Source organism: Mytilus galloprovincialis, chromosome 12 (genome assembly GCF_965363235.1).
Source record: "Mytilus galloprovincialis chromosome 12, xbMytGall1.hap1.1, whole genome shotgun sequence".
Taxonomy (NCBI): domain Eukaryota; kingdom Metazoa; phylum Mollusca; class Bivalvia; order Mytilida; family Mytilidae; genus Mytilus; species Mytilus galloprovincialis.
In genome coordinates this window covers 24,876,051-24,900,791 of record NC_134849.1, presented here as the reverse complement: position 1 = coordinate 24,900,791, position 24,741 = coordinate 24,876,051, and the positions used below count along the sequence as shown (strand labels likewise).

Below are 24,741 nucleotides of genomic sequence, written 5' to 3'. Positions count from 1 at the left end.
GAAAATATCTAACCCTTTAAACGTTTAAAAGAACACTTGCAATAACTCTTTGAAGGGCAGTAGAGCTATAGCATTCAATAAGTAGTTTGTTTGTTTTATAAGACAATAGCTCTGCCTATGTTAAACATGTCCGCATTTTCCACTGGTAGATTAAATCTCTTGCCTTTCATTCCGTTCCCTCCACTTTATAATATTAGTAGAGCATTCCTCTTAACTTATAGTTATGCATCAAACATGTACAACAGCCTGAGGGCGTATAAAAAGCTAACAAAAATTTATGAAACAACCAAACCAAATGGTTTCGTTTTCTCATCTAAAGCAGTGCTAAATATTTCGAAACTTAACCATGGAACATGAATGACGAATTGATTGGAAACTCCATTAGATGTAGATATATATATCGCTAAAATTGACGCAATAATTAATTTCTCGAAACCCTATAGCTACATGTATGAGATTAACGGTTTCACTTTCTCTTGTTTCCCCTAACTTTGATGACCCTGCCTCACAACAATTTTGGAATTCCCACGCTTATAGAAATTTTGCATCACCGTTCGTCTGGCAATTATCCAAATTAAATGAAATACATATTGAATTATCTATAAAGACATCTTTCACTTCCGTATGTTATTTAAATCACTATAACACTTAACATGCACAAGTAGTTCAACTTTAAATTTAGTTTTTCAAAAGAATATTAACTTCCTTGTTAGTAATTGTAAAGAAAAACAACAAGACAACACAGGTAGGCCATTTATAGTAATTATAATAGTGTTATTTTTATATTACCCTCTTAGGGGTTTTCATTCGGGACACCCTCATAGGTTTTGTCATTTGGGACAACACCGGTAGGCAATTAATATTAATTATAATAGTGTTATTTTTATATTAACCTCTTAGGGGTTTTCATTCGAGACACCCTCATGGATTTTGTCATTCGGGACAACACATAGTCACTATAATAGGCTAATTTTTATATAACCCTCGGGCTTTTCATTTGGGACAACACAGGTAGGCCATTTATAGTTACTATTATAGGCTAATTTTTATATAACCCTCGGGCTTTTCATTCGGGACAACACATGTAGGCCATTTATAGTAAATACATGTATAATAGGCTTATTTTGCATCACCCTATTAGGGCTTTTCATTCGGGACAACACATGTAGGCCGTGTAGTATAGTAATTATAATATCTCACCTTTAAGGGCTTTTCACTAAGATGTCCAGTGCCAATTTTGCATTTTGTACCAACTTTTGAATTAAAAATTATTCCTACTCGCTTTCACTTACCATCTCATTAGAGCACACTTCAGTTAATTAAAGCAATAGGCTGTCCTCAGTTCTATAAAAGTTCACCGTGTGTAAATAGAAATGCATGCATGCTTAACATTTATAAAAGTATGTGCATGTTATAAAAAATAGTTTACATATGGCGTTCATTATCACTGAACTAGTATATATTTGTTTAGGGGCCAGCTGAAGGACGCCTCCGGGTGCGGGAATTTCTCGCTACATTGAAGACCTGTTGGTGACCTTCTGCTGTTGTTTTTTTCTATGGTCGGGTTGTTGTCTCTTTGGCACATTCCCCATTTCCATTCTCAATTTTATTTACATGTACATTTTGTCATGTCGGAGCCGCCTTTTATAGCTGACTGGACGGTATAGGTTTTTGCTCATTTATACATGTTATAGTGACATATATTTGCTTGCATCCTCGTCATTGGACCTCTGGTGGATAGTTGTTTCATTGGCTGTCATCGTCTTATTTTTGTATAGCTGTTTTAACCTTATTTTATACTATTGGTTTTTTTTTTTTTTTTAATTTCAAAACGAATATTTTGACCAAACTGTCTTCAGAAACTGTCAGCAGACTTTACAAATAAATAAGAAGATGTGGTATGAGTTCCAGCGAGACAACTCTCCATCCAAGTCAAAATGTATAAAAAGTAAACCATTATAGGTCAAAGTACGGCCTTCCACCTGGAGCATTGGCTCATTCCGAAAAGCAAGCTATAAAAAGCTTCAAAATTACTAGTGCCAAATAATTCAAATAGGAAAACCAACCGCCTAAAAAAAGGGAAACACTTATGAATTACACTAACAAACAACAATCTATTTATAGAACTGAAATTGTCATGTTCGTTCTGTTTTCCACTGTTAACTTAAAAGTTATTTTAAAATAAATAATCTTATAAGTTAGTTACTCCTATGATATCACTTTTTGTTCGTTAACAAAATCCAAGTATTTCACCTCGTATACAAAAACAGTAGTAAGCAAACAAAAACTTTGAACTGTTACAGTTTAAAAACACCATATGAAGTATATAAAATACCGATCCTTATTAAATGTAAATACAATAAAAGGAAATGGTGTGCATAAGTCAATGAAACAACAACCTAATTACGACACAAAAATTAAAAGACAATTACTTATCAAAAATTGATATTCAACAAAAAAAAAAGGACCGATATGTCTTACTTCGAATGATTTCTCATGAATATTGCTGTATGTCATACATTTAGTCAAGTCATCTTGACTTATGTTTTTTTCTTCCTTTTAATGCCCCACCTACGATAGTAGAGGGGCATTATGTTTTCTGGTCTGTGCCTCCGTTCGTTCGTTCGTTCGTCCGTCTGTGCGTCCGTTCGCTTCAGGTTAAAGTTTTTGGTCAAGGTAGTTTTTGAAGAAGTTGAAGTCCAATCAACTTGAAACTTAGTACACATGTTCCCCATGATATGATCTTTCTAATTTTAATTCCAAATTATAGTTTTGAACCCAATTTCATGGTCCACTGAACATAGAAAATGATAGTGCAAAGTTCAGGTTAAAGTTTTTGGTCAAGGTAGTTTTTGATGAAGTTAAAGTTACATCAACTTGAAACTTAGTACACATGTTCCCTATGATATGATCTTTCTAATTTTAATTCCAAATTAAAGTTTTGACCCCAATTTCACGGTCCACTGAACATAGGAAATGATAGTGGGAGTGGGGCATCCGTGTACTATGGACACATTCTTGTTTCTAAATATCTTGGTTGTTTGTATTGTTGTTCTTCAACGTTAGAGTTTGGCCTTCAATGAGCATAAGGATAAATCTCATTGCAAGTTGAACGTGATCCAAAAACATTGGTTTGAATGAAATTCTGTGCCATCTTTCATTTTCGATCAGTGTAAAAGTAAAAAGCGTACAAGAAGACCGAATGTGTAAAGAAATGCAGAGCCAACTTTGATTGAATTAAACTAGAATACAAATATTATTGTCAAAAACATGTACAAATTATACATTAAATTGAGAATGGAAACGAGGAATATGTCAAATAAACTCATCATAGATACCAGGACTAAATTTTGTATATACACCGGACGCACTGAGACAACAACACGACCAAAGATCGGAAAAAACCGAAGGTTGCTAAATGGGTCTTCGATACAGCAAAAATATCTTTAAAAAACGTTTAGAGTGTGTTTCGAGAAATTAAAAACTTTAATAATCAGTTATTATTTTTTAACAAATTTAGAATCTGTTAAACAAATTCTGAATGTTAAGAATCGGATAAAACAATTTAAGAATGTGATGAATATGTTAAACAAATTCAAATGTTTAGAATCTGTAAAAACAAATTAACAAATTCAGAATGTTATGAATTTGTTAAAAAAAAAAATAAGAATGATAAGAAACTGTTAACAAACGCAGAATGATATGAATCTGTTAAACAAATTAAGAATGTTAAGAATCTGTTAAAACAATTCAGAATGTTAAGAATTTGATAAAACACATTAAGAATATTAAGAATCTGTTTAAAAAAATTAAGAATGTTAAGACAAGTTCAATTTAGAATAAAATTGATTAAATAATGTTAAGGTTTTCTAAAGATAAGTTGTGAACGTTAAAAATATGTAAATTAAAAATCAAAACATCATTCTTACTTTCCAAGATGTTAATTAAAAACAAAATTCAGACAAAAATTAAACATTTCAGACTTGTGACTTCGTAGAGATATCGGCGGATGTGCTCGGGAGTTCTGATAAAAATATTCACTTGAAACAATTGTTTATATGGAAGTGGTCCCTGTTTAAACATGATACTTAAGTTAAGTGTTCATCTTATCTCTATGAAATTACCACTTTTATTGGCTGAGCAATAAAATGTGCAATTGTATACTTAACGTGTTGTACTTACAATTATAAAGTAAAAATTTCAGCCCAATCAGTGATGATATCATGGAATAGGGAATTTATTTTTTTATGAATTTGCGTATAAATTTCTACAACTTTTTTCGACGTTGTAAGCAAAATCGTACAAAAAGAGAGTATGGTAAAAACAAAAACTGTGAATATAGAAATAAGGAAAGTTGTCTGATTGGAATGAGACAACTTCTATCAGGGTAAAAATAACACAGACTAAAGCATCTATAAATTACCATACGGTCTTGAACAATGAGGAAACCCAATACCTATAGTTAGCTATAAAAAGTCCCGAATTTGAAATATATGCTTAAAGAGGAGATATAAAATATTTAAATGAAATATATGCTTAAAGAGGAGATATAAAATATTTAAAGGAAATATATGCTTAAAGAGGAGATATAAAATATTTATAATGAAATATATGCTTAAAATGGCGATATAAAATATTTAAATGAAATATATGGCTAAACAGGAGATATAAAATATTTAAATGAAATATATGCTTAAAGAGGGGATATAAAATATTTAAAATAAAACCAATGTTACTGATTATGAATTTCTATTATCTAACTCTGTAATTTTTCGGAAAAATGATTTTTATATTTTATATGATTATATTCTTTCGTATTTCTCTCATATAACATTGGGGGAAAAAACTTTTTTAAGCTGAACCAAGGCCCTGTTCTCCACACAGAGATTAAACCTTTACGACGGTCAACTACATTTTAAATACAATAAACGAATTGAAGAGTACCAGTAGTGCAAAAAAATTAGCTGTTAAACATTTTCTGCACAAGGTTGATTTTTTGTGGTTCTGAACTTCAAATAATCTGAAACCGCATCTCTTTATTTACATTGAAGTTTCCTATTTAGAGAGAGGCGAAAGATACCAAAGAAACAGTCAAACTCATAAGTCTAAAATAAACTGATAACGCCATGGCTAAATAAAAAAAACACAAACAGACAAACAGACAGACAACACATTATAGAAAATTAAAGACCTGCCAACAGACTCTTTCATGGATTGAAGAAACGATATATGGCCTGCAACCAAATATTCCCCAAACTTTCCATTTTTGACGACTCGCATCATATTTGGCAAGATTGCAAATTATGTGATCGAATGTTCTACAATGTAAATAGGGAATGTAGTATGTTGGACTCGAAATCCAAAAATATTCGTACAAAAGTATGAAGGGTCATTGTACATTAAGTTATATATATTTAACCTTTACCTTAAACATTTTAATACGATGTCAATGAATATTTATTCTTGACCATAAATATTTAACATTGACCATGAGTATTTAACCTTGACCCATTAATATTTAACCTTCACCTATGAAAATGTTGATTCCAGTTTTCCAATCAGTTTTATTGTTTTTAGAATGGAGTACAAATATGATGAAGATTCAGAATTGAATCTGAAGGACTACTTTGATAAATACAAGAACAAACTCCCCCAGTTGGCCATAATTACTGGTGGAGTTTATGGGAAGACAAAATTCGATGATGTCGCCTCTGATCAGGTAAGGTCATATAAAAACATACTTTTATTTATTTTTTAAACTCAGGAAAGATATGCGTCTATCTTTAAACTGAATCAAGCGCTAAAAGGTATTGTTTATAAATATATAAAAACATACTTTTATTTATTTTTTTTTAAACTCAGGAAAGATATGCGTTTATCTTTAAACTGAATCAAGCGCTAAAAAATACAGTCATATCTACACATTAGAAAAAAAGGCAGATTTACTTTCATAGGTCGTGCTAAAGTATCATCTGAAACCAATCTGCGTTGGATTCTCACAAAATGCAGAAAACACCTACATGTATGTAAATCTTATCACTTAGGAAATAAACAATTATAAGATAAGATCGTTTATATAACGACGTGACACACTGCCGGAAAAGTTTCTCTGTTTAATGAAACGAAACTGTTTACCGAACAATATAATATCTATGGTATCTGAAATTTGCGTTTCAACTTTTATAAGAACAGGGAGAATCCTGAAATGGAACATTGACTTCCTAAGATATTATCCCCAACCCACCTCCACCCCTTTTACAAAACACAACAAAACATGGGAGAATCCTGAAATGGAACATTGACTTCCTAAGATATTATCCCCCACCCCACCTCCACCCCTTTTACAAAACACAACAAAAACATTCAAAACAAAAGTATCAAGAAACAAAAAAAAAACAAATTGAAACAACCATACAACAAAAATAAAAAAACAAAACCAAAAAAAGCAAGCTGTGATTTTTGTCTCGACATAAAACTGCAACAGTTTAGAAAAAAAGAATAAATTGACGGGAGATGAACTATGTACATCATGTGATACTGGCTTCAGACGACATACCATTATTATCGTAATTGTCATAGCAAACATGCGTTTCCGGAATAACACTTTGTCGGAAACGTCGTTTTCGAACTCTGTAAACTGAGCCATGATGGATCATTTTATAATGTGTTAAAGTTAGAAGCCGAAATAAATAAATTAGGATTTGAAAAAAAGATTAATTTATATTTTTCAAAGAGAGCCATCTTTGCTTGTATAACGGGGCTTTCTGTGTGTGCCTTAGGACTATGTCATTATTTCGGATCTACGTGTCCGGGATCGTAATCCATGTTGCCCGTTAACATAGGGAACTAGTTATTGTAAAGTTTCTCGTAAGCTCACTTAGTACTGTCTATATAACGAAGTCCATTTAATGTTCACATGTTTAATCATATATATATATAATCTTTATATAACAGTAAATGTATAATAAATATTCTTAATCATAATTTCCAATTAACGTTCGTACATACAACTTGGTACTTCAAGCTATTACTCTCATATCTGACCAATACCTAAAGTTTCTCACAAGATTCAGCTATAAACATGTTCTTAATTTAAGTCAGCAAAGGCATTGATTAATGGTCTTAGATTATTTGGATAAACTATTGCAGTTCAACTGTGCAACTAATGTATCGTATAAAGTGTCACATTAAACAAGATGAAAGATCATTAAACTGATTAAGAACTGACCATCAAATCTTAGATGGAATTGATTACGCCACACTTGCCAACGGGACTCAATCGTAACTCTTGGCTAGCGAAAACGAAAAAGATCATAAATCATCTTTTTTTTTCGATAAGGAATTCGGTGCCCGTCCAAGCTTGACACACAATTTGTACAATCCCAATGTCTGAATTCATGTTACAATACAGCTGTTATTACATTTTTTGCGAAGACATAGCAAACAAATATCGTGAAATATATTAAAAACGTTGTTTGGGCTTGTTGTGGATTTTAGTCAGCACTCAGGTTGTGAGTTCAAACACCCAAGTGACACGTACGTTCGACTCCGTCCTATTTTAATTGACTATCCTGTTATGGCTGGTTGTTATGGTCGGTGATTCTCTTAGGGCACTCCGGCTTCCTCAAACAATAAAACCGCCATGAAATAGCAACAAGTGCTGAAATCATCGTTTAACACCAATCAGTCATCAATCAAAACCTTTTATTCATATTTAATCTGGTTTTATGTGTTTTCAGGTTGTACGTCTCCATCGTTACATAACACAGAAATGTGTAATGGCCAAGCGATCAACGACAAGGGAACAGTTCTTCAGTATACCAGTAGATTCAGACTTAAAGTTTCAGGTTGTAAAGGGACGTAACAAGTGTGAGTATCAGCTTTCAGCTTTATGAGGTTCTGTATTGGGTTTAAGGATAGATAGATAGAAGGAGATGTGGTATGAGTGCCATTGAGACAACTCATCATCCAAGTCACAAAAAGTAAACCAAAGAGAATACTTGACAAAAATAATTTAAAAGATACAAGAACATGCATGGACAAACAAAAAGAGAAGAAAAGAAAAATGATTTAAAAAAAAGACAATGGAATTATGGGGGAGGTGTTAAATATGAAAAATGGAGAATAATTTCCAAACAAATGAAGAACTACAGAAATTGAATAAAAAACTAAAAAATACAGAATTAAAGGCAAACTAAAAAAGGGGTAGGGACTTGGACCCGGAAAGAAAGGCGAAAGATACCAATGGGATATTCAAACTCATAAGTCGAAAAACAATCTGAAAACGCCATGGCATAAATTAAAGCAACAAACGACAAACAATAGTACACAAATCACAACACAGAAAATCAAAAACTGATATATAGATATACATATATCTGATGAATAAATGTCTCTAACTTTCTCGTTTTATTATTCATCAACGCATGCTATCAACCACAATAAGATTGAAGGTATTGTAGAATTGTAAAAATTAGAATTAAGCATTACCTTTTTCATAAAACAAAATAACTTATCAAAATAAATGAATTGTAATAATAAAAGGTAGACTAAGTTACAAACTATAGCTATACATAGTCTATAATACATAAGTTTCTGAGATAACCAATGAATATTTTTCTATTGATTAAATGTGAGATCAACTTCAACTAAACATCATATAGGTTTTTAAATTAATCCGCAATGCGGCAAACTAAATTTAAAAAAAAAGAACGTTATATAGAAGTTGTAAAAACATTAAAATGAGTTTAAATTTAAGTTTTTATATAAGATAGTTATGTTCTAAACTTACAGTAAATTGTGTATGTCTTACAGTGGGACCAGAAGAGAACTTTAAAACCATCCTTAAAAACAACAAACTTCCAGTTTTTGTGAATTTTACCTCCTCTCGAAAACATAATGATATTACTGTTGGACCTGAGGGTACTGCCCAGTTACTCATCACAGAGGAGTTCAACGAGTATTACTTTCAAGGACACTGTTTATTGGACGGTAATTATTTTACAGACTTATTCCTAAGTATTATACACGGGCACTGTTTATTGGACGGTTATATTGTAACACGCTAATCCCTGGGGTATGTTTGCGGACTGATGGTAACGTCTAGTTACTCATCACAGAGGAATTCAACAAGTATTATACAAGGGTAATAAAATTCAGAATGGAAAAGGGGAATATGTCAAAGAAACAACAGCCCGACCATAGAACAGACACCAGCAAAAGGTCACCAACAGGTCTTCAATGCAGCGAGAAATTCCCGCACACGGAGGCGTCCTTCAGCTGGCCCCTAAACAAATATATATACCAGTTCAGTGATAATGAACGCCATACTAAACTCCAAATTGTACACAAGAAACTGAAATTAAAAATAATGCAAGACTAACAAAGGCCAGAGGCTCCTTACTTGGGACAGGCGCAAAAATGTGGCGGGGTTAAACATGTTTATGAGATCTCAACCCTCCCCTATACCTCTAGCCAATGTAAAAAAGTAAACACATAACAATACGCACATTAAAATTCAGTTCAAGAGAAGTCCGAGTCTGATGTCAGAAGATGTAACTGTTTATTGGACGGTAATTATGTTACACGCTAATACCTGGGGTAGGTGGGCGGACTGATGGTAACGCCTAGATAATCCTCACAGAGGAGTTCAACAAATATTATACAAGGACACAGTTTATTGGGCGGTAGTTATGTAACACGCTAATCCATGTGGTAGGTGGGTGGACTGATGGTAACGCCTAGTTACTCATCACAGAGGAGTTCAACAAGTATTATACAAGGACACTGTTTATTGGACGGTAATATTGTAACACGCTAATCCTTGGGGTAGGTGGGCGGACTGATTGAAACGCCCAGTTACTCATCACAGAGAAGTTCATTGAGTATTATTGAATAGAATACTGCTTATTGGACGGTAATATTGTTACACATTAATCCCTGGGGTAGGTGGGCGGACTGATAGTAACGCCCAGTTACCCATTACACAGGAGTTTGAACGAGTATTTTACAAGGACACTGATAAATGGACGGTAATATTCTTACACGTTAAGTAATCCTTAGGTTAGATGGGCGGACTGATGGTAACGCAAATTTACTCATCACAGAGGAATTCAACAAGTATTATGCAAGGACACTGTTAATTGGACGATAATATTGTTACACGCTAATCCCTGGGGTAGGGTGGGCGGACTGATTGTAACGCCCAGTTACTCACCACAGAGGAGTTCAACGAGTATTATTGTTACACGCGTATGTGACCTACCGAATTAGACTATTTACCGGATTTGTTATCACATAAGCAACACGACGGGTGCCACATGTGGAGTAGGATGTAACCCTTCCCGAGCACCTGATATCATCCCTTGTTTTTGGTGGGGTTCGTGTTGTTTATTCTTTAGTTTTCTATGTTGTGTCATGTGTATTATTGTTTGTCTGTTTGTCTTTTTTTTTTCTTTTTTAGCCATGTCGTTGTCAGTTTATTTGCGATTTAGGAGTTTGACTGTTCCTCTGGTATTCTTCGTCCCTCTTTTATCCCTGGGGTAGGGTTGGTGGACTAATTGTAACGCCCAGTTACTCATCATAGAGGAATTCCTGATTTTCTCGCTTGAGCAGGGACGGCGAAAGCGAGAAAGGCAATCGACTTGACATGACCAATGATAATCTGTTTATCGCTATTTTACCTATGACGACGTTGTCAATTTCATGTCAATTTCGTTAGCAACGACACGTGCCTGCTTAGTTTCTAGCGATAATTTTCAATCTCAAGCGAGTAGCATGATATGAAACATTATCACAAAAAATGATTAAGGGAAAAATGCAAAAAAAAAGTAATAAATGCAATTTATTGTCTTTCGAATTATCTTTTTATGATAAAATTGAGAATGGAAATGGGGAATGTGCCAAAGAGACAACAACCCGACCATAGAGCAGGCAACAGCAGAAGGTCACCAACAGGTCTTCAATGCAACGAGAAATTCTCGCACCCGGAGGCGTCCTTAAGCTGGCCCCTAAACAAATATATACTGGTTCAGTGATAATAAACCCCATACTAAACTCCAAATTGTACACAAGAAACTAAAAGTTAAAATAATACAAGACTTGGAACCTGTTTTAACTTTTGAATTTCTGATATTCATTAACTGCTGTTATCGTCTTAGACCCAATTCTATTATATTTATATATAATTCAGATTTATATTAATAATACATCTTTATCTTCGGTTACTCCAATCATATTGAAATTCATGATTATTAACACTCAAAACTATATTTATAAGTGTTATACTAATGCTGGCAAGAAAAAGGTTTGGTTCACTTGTTTGCTTTGTTTGTAGAATTGTAGTTAAGATTAACATCTGCTTTTACTATAGACGGAGCTTCAGATTGTTTCATTATACTTATAAATGTTATAAGAAGTTAGGCAATGTATAATACAACTTAAATTCCATCCTGTCTTTTGGTTGCAGATGACAATCATAATTACAATGCTTGAGCAAATATAAGTACAATCAAAGCAAGCATTTAGATACATTTGTAACAGCTTTTATAAATATAAAAACTACAATCTTATACTCTTAGGTTATATAAAACCAGACGACACTACTACAATAATTGTAATCCCAGATATCACCATAGTAAATATTGATGGAATTGTAGACCAGACAAAAGAAAAGTTCCAGGAATATCTAAAGAAAATGGACGAGCAAGTCAAATCCATTACTAAATTCAACGATCATGATTTTGACACAGGTGCGTACTAAGTAATGCTATATGTGGTATGATTTCAAATGGCATAGAATTATTGAATAAATGAATGAATAACTATTGCAAAAGCATAAACATGTTATATTTTGTACAGGGTTTGCTCATTGTTGAAGGCTGTACGGTGACCTATAGAAGTTTTAAAATTTCTGTGTCATTTTGGTCTCTTGTGGAAAGTTGTCTCATTTGCAATTATACCACATCTTCTTTTTTTATATGGCAAAATTAACAACAGATATTACAATATATAACACACAGATAGACGGTAGAAAACAATAGTAAAATACCACTACAAATAAAGTTATGAAACTCTGAGATCTAATTTTCTTTGCAGTTTTTATTAGATATTGTGTTTATACAGATCTATAAGCTGGACAAACTTAACAAAATGATATTCATCTTCAATACCGGGTAACACACATTCATACCACGGGTCCCGAAGTTGTGTTCATAATGAGCTCTTTGTTATATGTCATTTGTCACCTTTTTACGTTTTCTACGATAAGTTTAAAAGTCCCGAAGGTGTCAATGGTTCGGTTCTGAAACGAACTAATATATTCTTTTATACTCTCCGTTAATACATTAAGAAATTACTAAGAGGCTAAAAATTCAATTCCCTTTGGCATAATTGACCTTTATTTGATTTTATCGCACCGCCGGTAAATTATCACGTTGTGATTGGTTTAACGCCGTCACGTGGTGACCCCCTAAGAGACCTTATCTCACCGCGGGTGAATTATCACGTTGTGATTGGTTAAATGCCGTCACGTGGTGACCCCCTATGAGACCGTATGGGGTTAGTAAGTTTCATATGGGGTTCATGACGCGTTAATGGCGACGTCATCTATTAATGTTGTTGTGTTTCATTGTTTATTTTTCAACAAAACGCGGCAGAAAAAGTCCAGCGTCCGATAAATTCGTTATACGGTTAACTACTGACCCCCTACGGATCCATAGAGGGTGAATAAAATTCATAGGATACTCGGCCTCCGGCCTCACCCCCTATGGATTTTACTAACCCTCTATGGATCCGTAGGGGGTCAGTAGCGAACCATATAACTTATATTGGCCTTTTTATGGTCCCTTTTGGTCACGTCTCCATAATATTCCTCTACGTATCTAACCAGCTTTCAATGATTCAGTGAGTGGCTTTGGTGTGTAGAGTAAGTGTCATTTCCCATGATCTAAGTAATAAAGAATTCGGAGGAAAGTAACATATGCAGAAAGTGTATATTGTTTGTAAATCAAAAATCTAAAACATTGTCTTACTATTTCATTATTTTAGCTTTTGTTGTTTTATGTTTTTTTTTACAGAGATTCGAATAATTGAGGAAAAGAAAGAAGCGTCAAAAACTAGCACAGACGCAGATTCTGGAGAGGATTACGACTATATTGAACCTCCTATGCCAGCACCAAGAAAACAATCGTCTTCTGATGAGAAGCCAAAAACTACTTCTGTTGGACGACCGCTTCCAAATATACCAAATGATAAAGAAACGCCATCTTTACCACCACGTGGACCACTTCCGTTACCACCATCAAATGAAGTACCGGATAAAAAAGAACAGAAGAAACACAGACCTTACGAAAATAACAATGTGCAACATGTAAACCCTATTGTGAAATGTGAAGAAAATGAAGCAATTTATGAACCGGATATATATGGAGATGATGATTCGTTAGACGGTCATGCTGTGTTTGATGTGACGTCTCAAATGAAATCACCCAAAGTAGACAATACGCAAAACGATAATGAGGTCGGTAATGACGCTCATGACATTGGCAATAAAAACATTTCTGATGTCGTTGACATACTTACTAAACTGAAACTGGAAAAATATTCGGAACTGTTTGAAGAAGACATGGTAGATGGGATGACACTGAAGAACTTTTCAGAAGGGGAGTTAAAAGAAGAATACAAAATGCGACATGCCGAGGCGGTGCGTCTGATGAACTATGTACGACATGGGCATATCCCAAAGTAGAAATATATAGAAAATATGAAAAAGTCTTATCTATCTTCATGTGATCCTCAGCAGCAAGTTAAGGTTAAAAAAAGGTTGCATTTCCCTAGCTGTTAAACGCAAATAAGCCCGAGTGAAAGCACATTCGTTTTATTTATATCTATGTTTTTGTTGTCTTTTCCAACTCATTTAATTTTACTTTTTTATGCTTTTAAATTATGTAATGGGTTTTTATAATCGATTTTTTTTTTACCTTTTTTAAAACCCTGTGATCTGTCACAAATCGTAAAATAGTGCCATATCTATACCTCTCTTCGCCAATGTAAGTAGTATATCAAATGTTTAATCTTGCCAATGTTAAACTATTGTTTTATTATAGGCAATTAGTTCTTGTCTTTTAAATGCATAATTACAGTTTGTCGATGTTGAGCTTGCTTTCAGTAACTGCGAGCATTCTTCGTGTAGATTTTTTGATTTGTATATATCGTCTATCTCTCAGTCAAAAACATGTGGATTATCGTCCAGACTCCTTCCCTACGACTCTATCACCCTGCTCAGTAGCTCTGTAATTCTAGTATCACGGCGTTGAGACGAGAGCAGGCGATAAACAAACAATCGGGTTTTCTACGTATAGATATCGCTACCCTTAATTGCACATTATGGCTCACGGCTGATATTTTACGATATCAATGTGTAGAAAACGTACTCAGACTCAAAATTCTACCAATCAACGTATTTGGTGTGACGAGCACTGTATACTCCCGTAAAATTAGATTTACCTCAGCAACTTTTGGTGCCTGTATTAAGTCCGGCTATCTATAACACGTGGTAGTTGGGTGTTGGTTATGTTTTGTAAATTAGTTTTACCTCAGCACATTTTGTTGCCAGTATTAAGTCCGGCTATCTGTACCGCGTTGTAGTTGGTGTTTATGTTTTGTACGTCTACATTGTCGGAGTAGTGGTTTTTTTTTAAATTTGTGTTCTGAAATATTGTTCAATATGGCGGTTCAAGGCCGGTCAGATTTGACATAAAATAAATTTTAGCCATTGAACATTTGTTTACATACATATTGCATTAGAGTAACTTTTTGGAATACCTCTTATCCGTTTTATAATCGTTTCGTGATATACTAGTAGCCTTTTTTTTGCGCTGATGTATCATCAAACAAACTCTGAGTCTCGGATCAATTGCAATCGTTTGTGTACAAGTATACAAACATTATATCCTTAACATGAGGGTTTGGATGGGGGTCCTTTATTTCTGTATTTATTTCGCTCTTATTCTTTATCTTTAAAAATGATGTCTATATCATAATAACGTTATAACTGTATCCTGATCATTGTTATTCTATTCTATAATCAGTATATACATTTTTATCCAATGCTTCAAATTTTGAATGCATTTATTCCCTTTTATATTTCAACCTTCCCCTTTTGCCTATTATTCATTTTTTTCTCATGCAGCTCTCTCTATTCTGTATCCCCCTATTATTCTCTATTCTGTAAACCCATTTACACCCTCTTATATGACAAGCCATGGTTCTTGTATTCTATATGACTGTCATTACGAGGCGCCGAATGGGACTTGAACTTTTTGTAATCAAAATCAATTTTGTGTACACAAAATTCAATTATGTCATAACAAAATCATTTTTGTCTTACAAAACTATGTGATACAGACTTTTTTATGAGAACTTCAATTTTGTAATGACAAATATTGTAATGATACAAAATTGACTTTTGTTACCTGATATGGAAATTAAAAACACAAAAGTCAATTTTGTGAGACAAAATTGAATTTGTACGCAATTAACATGTTGATTAAATTAGCATCCTGTGATTTTGTAATAAAAAATATTTTTTGTGTAAACAAAATTGAGTTTTGTTAGACAGAAGTGAAAATTTAACACAAAATTGAATTTTGTGACAGAAGTCAATTTTGTCTACACAAAAATAAACACAAAATTGAATTTTGTCATGACAAAAATGAATTTTGTCATGACAAAAATGAATTTTGTCTACAAAATTGAATTTTGTCATTATTTTTGTGTAGACAAAATTGACTTTTGTGACAAAAATGACTTTTGTGTTAAGTTTTCACTTCTGTTTATCAAAACTCAATTCTGTCTACTCAAAAATAAATACAAACTTGACTTTTGTCGCCCAATTTTCAAATAAGGTATCAAAAGTAAAGTCTGTGTTACAAAAATGAATTTTGTCATGACAAAAGTAACTTCATGACAAAAAAGTAACTTTTGTCCACTGAAAGATAATTTTGTATGACAAAATTTCAATTTGTAGTATGTTACAAATTTTGTTAAATTGAACTCATTTTTGTTGAAAAAACTCACTTTTGTCCGTACAAAATTGAATTTCGAGTACAAAACCACAAGAGTCCCATTCGGCGCCCCGTAGTCATGACTCCCTCATATACAAGATCTGAATTTATTTTAGTGCAATAGTAATAGCAATGCCGCATGGTGTACCACCTATATAATATATATTTGTAATTTGAGATGATCATTGTATGATTTTTTTGATTTTTTTTTCTCACAGAAACAAAGATTATTTTGAATTATTTCGCGTATATATACATAGTAGTTTTGTTTGAAACGGCCATTTGTAACAATCAATTGTATATGCATTTTGCATAAAACCATTACGCTTTTTTAAATGTGTAATTTTTACAACCTTGATTAAAAAATTATAGTGAAATTATGTTTTTTTCTTCATCTCGGTGTTTGCATTTGGTGTTGCTGCTTGCGCGTCTTTGTTCATAGGATCCGTCCGTCCGTTGCTCTCTTGTAAGCCGATACTGTCAGGTACTCTGCCTCTCTAACGGAAAAGAGTGGGTATAGAGTTCACTGGTATTAAAGAGATTATCGTAACTGGAATTACGACTACATGTATCCCAATATGGCGACGGCAGATATAGGTAAAATCTTTACAGTAATTTTTCTCAAATCATGTAGCATGTTTTTGTCAATAGTTACTCAGCTGCAAGATTTTTCTATACCATTACATCATATTTGAATCGTAACGATGCACTGAAATTGTCTAAGCGCTTTGAAAATTGCCGTTGAAAAATTCGGGATGATAATCGTAACTCTATGGCATTTTTCTTGTTTGATAATCGTCTTTCTTTATCGGATAATAGTAACTGAAAAAATTAGAAATGTGTCTTTCAACATTTCAGTGGTATTTTGTTTGTTAAAATACAAATGTCCATTAACGCAAAATAAAAACAAAGGAAGAAACTTACAGATTAAATCTAGGACAAATTTACTTATATATCTCGATTTATGGACTTTTTTTTCAATAAAAACGAGATTTCTTGTCCCAGCCACTTTAAAAAAAAATGTGTTTGATCTTTACAAGTGATTTTTTTTGTGCAGTCAGTACATGGAATTAGCTTTAACATTTTTAAGCAAAGAAACATACTATATTTAGAGGTATTAATAAGATATTGATTCCTGAATGGTTCAAAATAACAAAAAATGGCATGTCCCTAGACGCCCTGTTCAACATTCATACTCTAAAATATTGTATAAAAAAAGATAGAAATAAATGTCATTTTTACTTAATATAAGTTCTTTAATTATCCAAAAGTATGTTTAGAGGCAACATATTTTAATAAACAGCTTTAGACAAAGGATTTTTAATTTAAGAAGGTGTGTCCCTGACATTCCTGACAAAATGTCCACTACGAAACGAAGTCATTAAATTTTGCTAATAGACAGTTTTATAAGATCAATGTTTGCATTAATAATTTGCAATATAAATATTAGGTTCTCACAAAGAATTTATGCTTTTATAACGGTAGTTAAATTATTGGCAAAAAAAATGAGCACATCAAATGGACCAGAGTGATACCGTATTTTTGTTATTGTCCACTACGAAACGGTTCAAATCTCCTTCAGTATCTGGTTCAAAAAATATGAAAAAATATCAATGTACAGCTTAGTACGTGCTTTGGTGAATAGAATCATTCGTGTTACTATTGCAATATAGGGATTGTGGGGGGAAAATAAAACATGTGAATATGTCCAGTACAAAACGGTCACCTACGAAACAAGTATTGGAGAAAAACGTTTCGTAGTGGACACTACCACTACCATGCAGTCGTTTTTTACTCTTTTCTCAGTCATATTCGTGGAAAACAAATAACAAGGGTTAGTTTCATGTAATTTTCAGTATGTTTTATCAACATAGAATAGGGTTGATGTCAACTACGAAACTTTTTGTCCACTACGAAATGGTTTTGTCCACTACGACACTCATCAAACTGTCCACTACGTAACATGAGTAGTACCTTCATAAGTGAAGTACTGTCTAATCTTTATCGAAAAAAAATGGTTCTCAATTTAGAAAAAAAATGCAATCTTTCTCGTTTTTTAAGTAAAACAAACTAGAATGTCTATAGGAGACATTAAAATGCAATAAAAGAGGGACGAAAGATACCAGAGGGACAGTCAAACTCATAAATCGAAAATAAACTGACAACAACATGGCTAAAAATGAAAAAGACAAACAGACAAACAATAGTATACATGCCACAACATAGAAAATTAAAGAATAAGCAACACGACCCCACCAAATAAGATGTGCGTTTAAAAGCAGTTTCGTAGTGGACAAATGTCTTCTACGAAACAGTACATAAATTATGAAAATGATATCATTTTAAAGAGTATTTAAGATTTCACTTTTTATTTACAAACAGGTCTATAATAGAGGTATTCAAAATAACTCTAGAAATACAATTTTAGACAAGTTGATTTTTCTTCTTTTTTTGGTCTGAAATTCACACTTTTATTTAAAAAAAAACGCCCTTATAACTGACCACAATATGCATAATCTTTTAATACATACATGTACCTGTTAAAGATATGGAAAATGAAGCAGCTGTCGAGTCGGTTATTGTGGTAAGTAGATATTTTTTATTTCTTTCAAAGTTTCAATGTTGTGTGCGCGTTTAAGGGTGTCTTTTTAGGAGAAAGGGGGGATTAGCAATATCCCATATCCCAACAGTGCAAAACTGTAGGTCATAATTTCTCGTCAAACTGTCTCTGGCGAATACTAAACGTTTTTACTGCTTCATTGTGACATAATAGGGCATGGGTTAGAATTAAATCAGCAGTGGCTTACCGCGGGCAGAAATAGCACATATAGCCGTCTGCAATAAATGAATTAAAACAATATTTACTATATTTACTATGTTTTTATTCAGGATAAATCAACTTTTTTTAACAGTCTTAATAACAAATCTGATGTAGGGTGGCACATGCGTTTCGCCCTACAATTATTGCTATATATCATAACTTCCTTTAAAATTGCCCCTTTGTTCATTCCCATATTTTGTGACATTCCTAGTTCTAGGAGTTTTCTGTAACATAGTTCGTGTTTTCCACATTTCCCCATTTCTCGAAGCTTGTTCACCCTTCAAATTTTATGATATACTAGTATGTATCTGTTTTCATTAGAACTATTAATTATATATGCACAAAAAGAAGTGTCATACGATATTGGAACGTTTTCGTGATTAATTCATTACTATAATTTCATCATATGCTGTCAGATATGTGTTTTTAGTGTCAGTATCAATAAAATACTATCCAGTTATGATTATCGTCTTATTTTTTAATACCATAATTACGATTATCATCCCGATTTTTTCAACGGCAATTTTCAAAGCGCTTAGACAATTCCAGTGCATCGTTACGATTCAAATATGATGTAATGGTATAGAAAAACCTTGTAGCTGAGTAACTATTGACAAAACATGCTACATTTGAGAAAAATGACTGTAAAGATTTTACCTATATCTGCCGTCGCCATATTGGGATAGTCGTAATTTCAGTTACGATTATCTCTTTTATACCAGTGGAGTTGTTATCATGTCTAATCTATTGTTACAGTATTTTAAAACTTGAATACATCCGAAGTGAATCAGAACTTTAATTAAGACAAAATCCTATAGTGTTAGTGACATAAGTTGACCTCTTAGGATGTTTTTATTTTTTAAGTTGTTCGGTTGTTGTCGTTTGACATGTCTATCAAATGTTCAATTTTTTTTAATTCTTTGTGCCATTTAAACTTATGTATAAACTATTTAAATATTTTAAATTAATTTAAGTTATGGTCTCATCACGCACTAACTAAGGATTGTTATTTTTGTATCGAAAGAAGTGAGGACACAGATCGATGTGGATAGTAATTGTTTTATTTTAGTGTATTTTTATTTGTTTATGTGTTGTTTCCGAGAGATTATGTATGGTGGTGCTCTAAAAGATGTGTTTTGTGCTTTTCTTGTGCCGTTCAATAATATACAGTGTTCTACGACGACAGCCACCTTGTTTCAAAATTCACGGCAAATAATATGTTTTATTGTTTTATTTTTGTAGATACGATCTTGGGATTGTACTTAACTAACAAACTTCACTAGCTGAAACACGATGTTTCTTTTCCTTGTTTTTTTTTTTTTTTTTTTTTTGTTTTTTTTGTCAATTGTTTAAACTGAAACGGGATAAAATATCATTTAAGTTCTTTCTTGAATTCACACATTAATTATCACAAATACAGCTTATCTCTGACTTGCAAGTTGCTGAATGATTGTTGAAGGCTTTTATCCTGATTTGTAACAGTTCTATGATTACACACATACAATATATAGTATATGTATATAGATGTAATAATTATTACTCTAACAAAGAAGAGTTATACTTTATCAACTAAAAGATCAGTTTTTGGCAACCAATCAAAAAAGGCAAGATAGAACGGCCTTTCCAGTTCCCATACTAAGTAGTGATAAATTATAAATATGATTTAATGAGAGAAAAATAGAAGCATGGAAGATCCTATTCCAAATCTATGTCTATAAAATATCTTCTGAAAGTATAAAGTTTCCTTTAATCTCAACTTTGGAGGAAAACAATACAATATATCGAAGAGCAGACTTGTTATGACTCTCAGGGACTCAAAGGATAGCAAGGTCAGTATGGCTGAAATCCAGACACGTACTGGAAGAAAATGATCAGCAAGAACTGCAGTAAATCAAGCAGGAAGTAGTCTTCATAACAAAGACTTAGTCGAAACACCTGTACTGGTAGACAATATTTAGAAGTGACTCATTTCCAATAGTGGTCGGAGGCAAAACAGAAGATAAGCACGGTGCAGTCGGATATAAGAACAGTGAAAGATGAACAAAAAAGGGCAAAAGCAGTTGAGTTTAACCGTCAAGGACCGGAGCGTGGATGAAGTGCTATTTGCCAGAAAGAAAGATCAGATGGACAGAGTTATCAATGATGGAACCATTCAGCATTAATTTGTGCTTAGATGATTGTACAATACACTACTTTCCCCTTCAAACTTACACCAAAGGGTACTGATAGAAAAACCAAGCTGCCAATTTTGTGGTGAAAGAGGCACTATGGAACACATACTTGCAGGCTGCTAGGTTGCTATGACACAGAGAATAAATCGATGGCGCCCTGACAAGGTCCTGAAACATCTGGCAGAGATCCTTGATATTGAGAGAAGGAAGAAGAGACCATCATCAACAGAGACAAAGCAGATCAGATTCGTCAGAGAGAGGGAGATACTGGTTATGGAACAAAGTCACAACAGCCCTTCATCTTGACAGGGGCATTGAATTGAACATGAGGGCTGACATTGGCAAGAAGCTTGTGTTTCCTGAATGCGTACAGACAACCCTACGCCCAGACATTGTAGTTTGGTCACAGTCGTCAAGACGATACTAGTAGTAGCAATAGAATTGACAGTTCCTTAGGAAGAGAGATTTGAAGAGGCATACCAGCGGAAAAAGGAAAAATAAACAGATGACAATATGTAGATAGAGGTTGGAAAGCGTGGTTGTTCTCAGTAGAAGTAGGCTGCAGACATTATCCTGCACAGTCAGTATGCAAATGTTACAGGCAATGAGAATAGTCGGAAGGCAAGGAAGAAAAAACAGTAAGAGAGCTAGGGGAAGCAGCAGATGTTCATCTTGCTGGTTATGGCATCGCCGAGATGATCTGAGCTGGAGGCCGAGTGCTGATGAGTAAAGATATCAAAGCACAGGCAGAGAGCAACAAGGTGAAACAAGATGAACAGTCAGGAGAGTATGACAGCGAAAAAGCAGAAGAACACCATATGTAAGCAATTATAATTTCTTTTGGGAAACCAATGACCGCCAGGAAAGGCTGGAGAAACAGTTGACAGTCGGTAACAGACTGGTATGGGCACTTGGGGTCAGCTACCCTTAGTGTGGTTTCCATGAGGGAATACCAGAGACAGCTGGAAACGAAAACGGACAACGACACAGATGGTGAAAACAACTTTGACAGGAGAGAAAGTAGAAGCTAAATGTCATTATGGAAAGATCTACAAGAACACGAGAGGCTTAAAGATTCCCCAGTCAAGGTCTGGATGCAGTCGAGCAATTATTACAAAGCAGGACACAGATTTATCTGGTGAGACACAGGATAATCCTAGCCAGTACGTAAGTCATAACTCAAGAAATTTCTCAACGTCAGTATCATACCACGACAACAGCCAAAGTTTAAATGATGAGTAGCATATTACACAGCAGAGGCAAGAGATATAACATCAGAAATATAGGATAGCATGGTCAAAGATGAACAGTGAAGCCCATATGAGAGATCTGAACGATGATTTAGGGGCAGTTATAGAAACATTACTTCAATTATGTGTTTAGAGGAGAATAGGAACACTAATTACGCTAGTATATAACATCGGGAAGGATAGAATTGGTGCTGAGGAGGGGAAAGAAAAGAGTAACATCAAGCAGACGCAAAACAGGAGTGAACAGAAAATTAAACACTTTGTCCTAAGGAAGGAGCTTAATGACCTAAACAGACATTACAAGAAAAGCAATGAGATAGAGAAGTTGAGAATAACCTGCCTTACAGACAGTGTTAGAGAAAATTTAAGAAGAACTGGAAGGACAGAACAACTCAAGAATAAAAAGAAAAAGAAAAATAGAGCGAACGTTAGTAAGAATCCTTACAACCACATAAAAACACTGTTGGGTGGAGAAAGAACAGGGCATCTGCATTGAAGTAAGGAAGAAGTAGTCTGCATGAAACACATTCAGACAAAGAAAGAGAGACACCTTCCTGATAATGCTCAAAAGAGGGACGAAAGATACCAAAGGGACAGTCAAACTCATAAATTTAAAACAAACTGACAACGCCATGGCTAAAAATGAAAAAGACAAACAAACAACAGCAAACACGACACAACATAGAAAACTAAAGTTGAAGAAGAAAAACAATGGACCAACAATAGAATTGAAAAGAAGGAACCAACATGGAAGGAAGTGTGTGTGGTGATGACAAAGACCAGAGAAGGATCAGCACCTGGGTATAGTGGTGTACCATACAAAGTCTACAAGAAATGTCAAAAGATACTTAGAAAACTATGGCAGCTATTCCGAACACTATGGAAAAAATGGAAATATACGGTAGATAATTACTACATCGATACATCTATGCAGAAAGGAGGCACTGTAGGTTTTTTCAGGATGTGTAGAACATACTAGTGTTCTTAGCCAACTCATACATGAGGCAAAGACTAAAGAAGAATTTGGCAGTTGTATGGTTAGAACTGGCAAATGCATATAGATCAGTACCACCCAAATTGTTAGAGATGGCAATGGATCACATTCCAGATCACATCAAGAAGATAGTAGAAAACTATTTTGGTGGAATACAGCTGCGATTTACTGTAGATAAAAGGACAACAGCATGGCAAAAGTTAGAGAAGGACCAGTTACCATCTCATCGATACTACGGTATTCATTATGAGTATGAATATCATCATGAAGGTAGCAGAAAAAGAAAAAGAGGTCCAAAGACAGATTCAGGGAGCTGTCTACTATACCAGCAATAAGATGGTTCTTGTATGACCTAACAGTAACAACATCATCACATATTCAAGCAAGACGGATTTTGTAAGCACAGGAAGAGGTAGTCACCAGAAGTCAAGATCAATGATACTGAGAAAGAGTCAGATAAAAACAAAGTTTCAAGGAAACAAAATGCCAACAATAGCAGATAATCCTATAAAGTGCATTGGAAGTTGTTTAAGGATTCCCTTACAGACAATATCAGTGTGAAGACAGTACAAACACAGGTTTCATAATATCAATGTGAAGACAGTACAAACACAGGTTTCATAATTGCCTAAGAAGGTAGATAAGAGTGGATTGCCAGGGACGTTTAAGGCTTGGATTTACCAACATGGATTGTTTAATACGAAGACTGACATGGCTTCTCATGATCTATAAAATGACAGCAGCAACCGTCGAAGCCTTAGAAAGAAAAACAAACAGTCGAAATCGAAGATAAACAGTCACCTTAGAAGATGGCTAGAAGTACCACTAAGTTTAACAGCAATAGCTCTTTACAGTAGATCATCACAACTCCAGCTACCTATAATATCAACTGTGGAACAATACAAGGTATAGAAGACACGTACCTGACGAAAATAGTCGACGAGACCTGCAGTAGATCAAACAGAACGTATTCTTCATCACAAAGACAAGTGGGAAACACCTGTACTGGTAAACAATGTTGAGGAATAACACATTTCCAACAGTGGTCAAAGGCAAAACAGAAGAGAAGCACGGTGCAGTCAGAAATAAGAAAAATTTCTCACACAGTGCGACATTTCTGATAATTTCTGTTTTCATATTGTGACATTGCTGATGACTCCTCACACATTGTGACATTACTGAAAATTCCCCAACCTTTGTGACATTGCTTATATTTGTTCACACCTCGTGACATTACTGACTACTTCTCCTTAACAAAACATATAAATATATATGTGAGCAGGTAAATGTAGGCAATGTAGATCGATAATATAAAGTAGAGAATCGGTGTCTTTTTTTTATGTTGTAATGTTACACTACTGTCTCAAGTTAGGGTGAAAGTTGGTACCTGTATATAGGGTTAAACACACAGCATTTTTATGCACTTGTCCATGTCGGGAGC

General features: G+C 34.0%; 1 protein-coding gene across 2 annotated transcripts; it reads left to right on the top strand.

Moving 5' to 3' along the window:
* The first annotated feature begins 645 nt into the window (after positions 1–645).
* Positions 646–13,770, top strand: LOC143055004 (uncharacterized). Of its 2 annotated transcripts, none has more exons than XM_076228125.1 (6): positions 646–745; positions 5,578–5,719; positions 7,740–7,869; positions 8,815–8,991; positions 11,580–11,750; positions 13,077–13,770. In XM_076228125.1, the coding sequence occupies exons 2-6, from the start codon at positions 5,579–5,581 to the stop codon at positions 13,745–13,747; spliced, it is 1,290 nt and encodes a 429-aa protein (XP_076084240.1). In that variant the 5' UTR covers positions 646–745; position 5,578; the 3' UTR covers positions 13,748–13,770. The 2 variants fall into 2 exon arrangements, with proteins under 2 accessions (XP_076084240.1, XP_076084241.1); XM_076228126.1 differs by lacking the exon at positions 646–745 and adding an exon at positions 803–848.
* Positions 13,771–24,741: the final 10,971 nt, after the last annotated feature.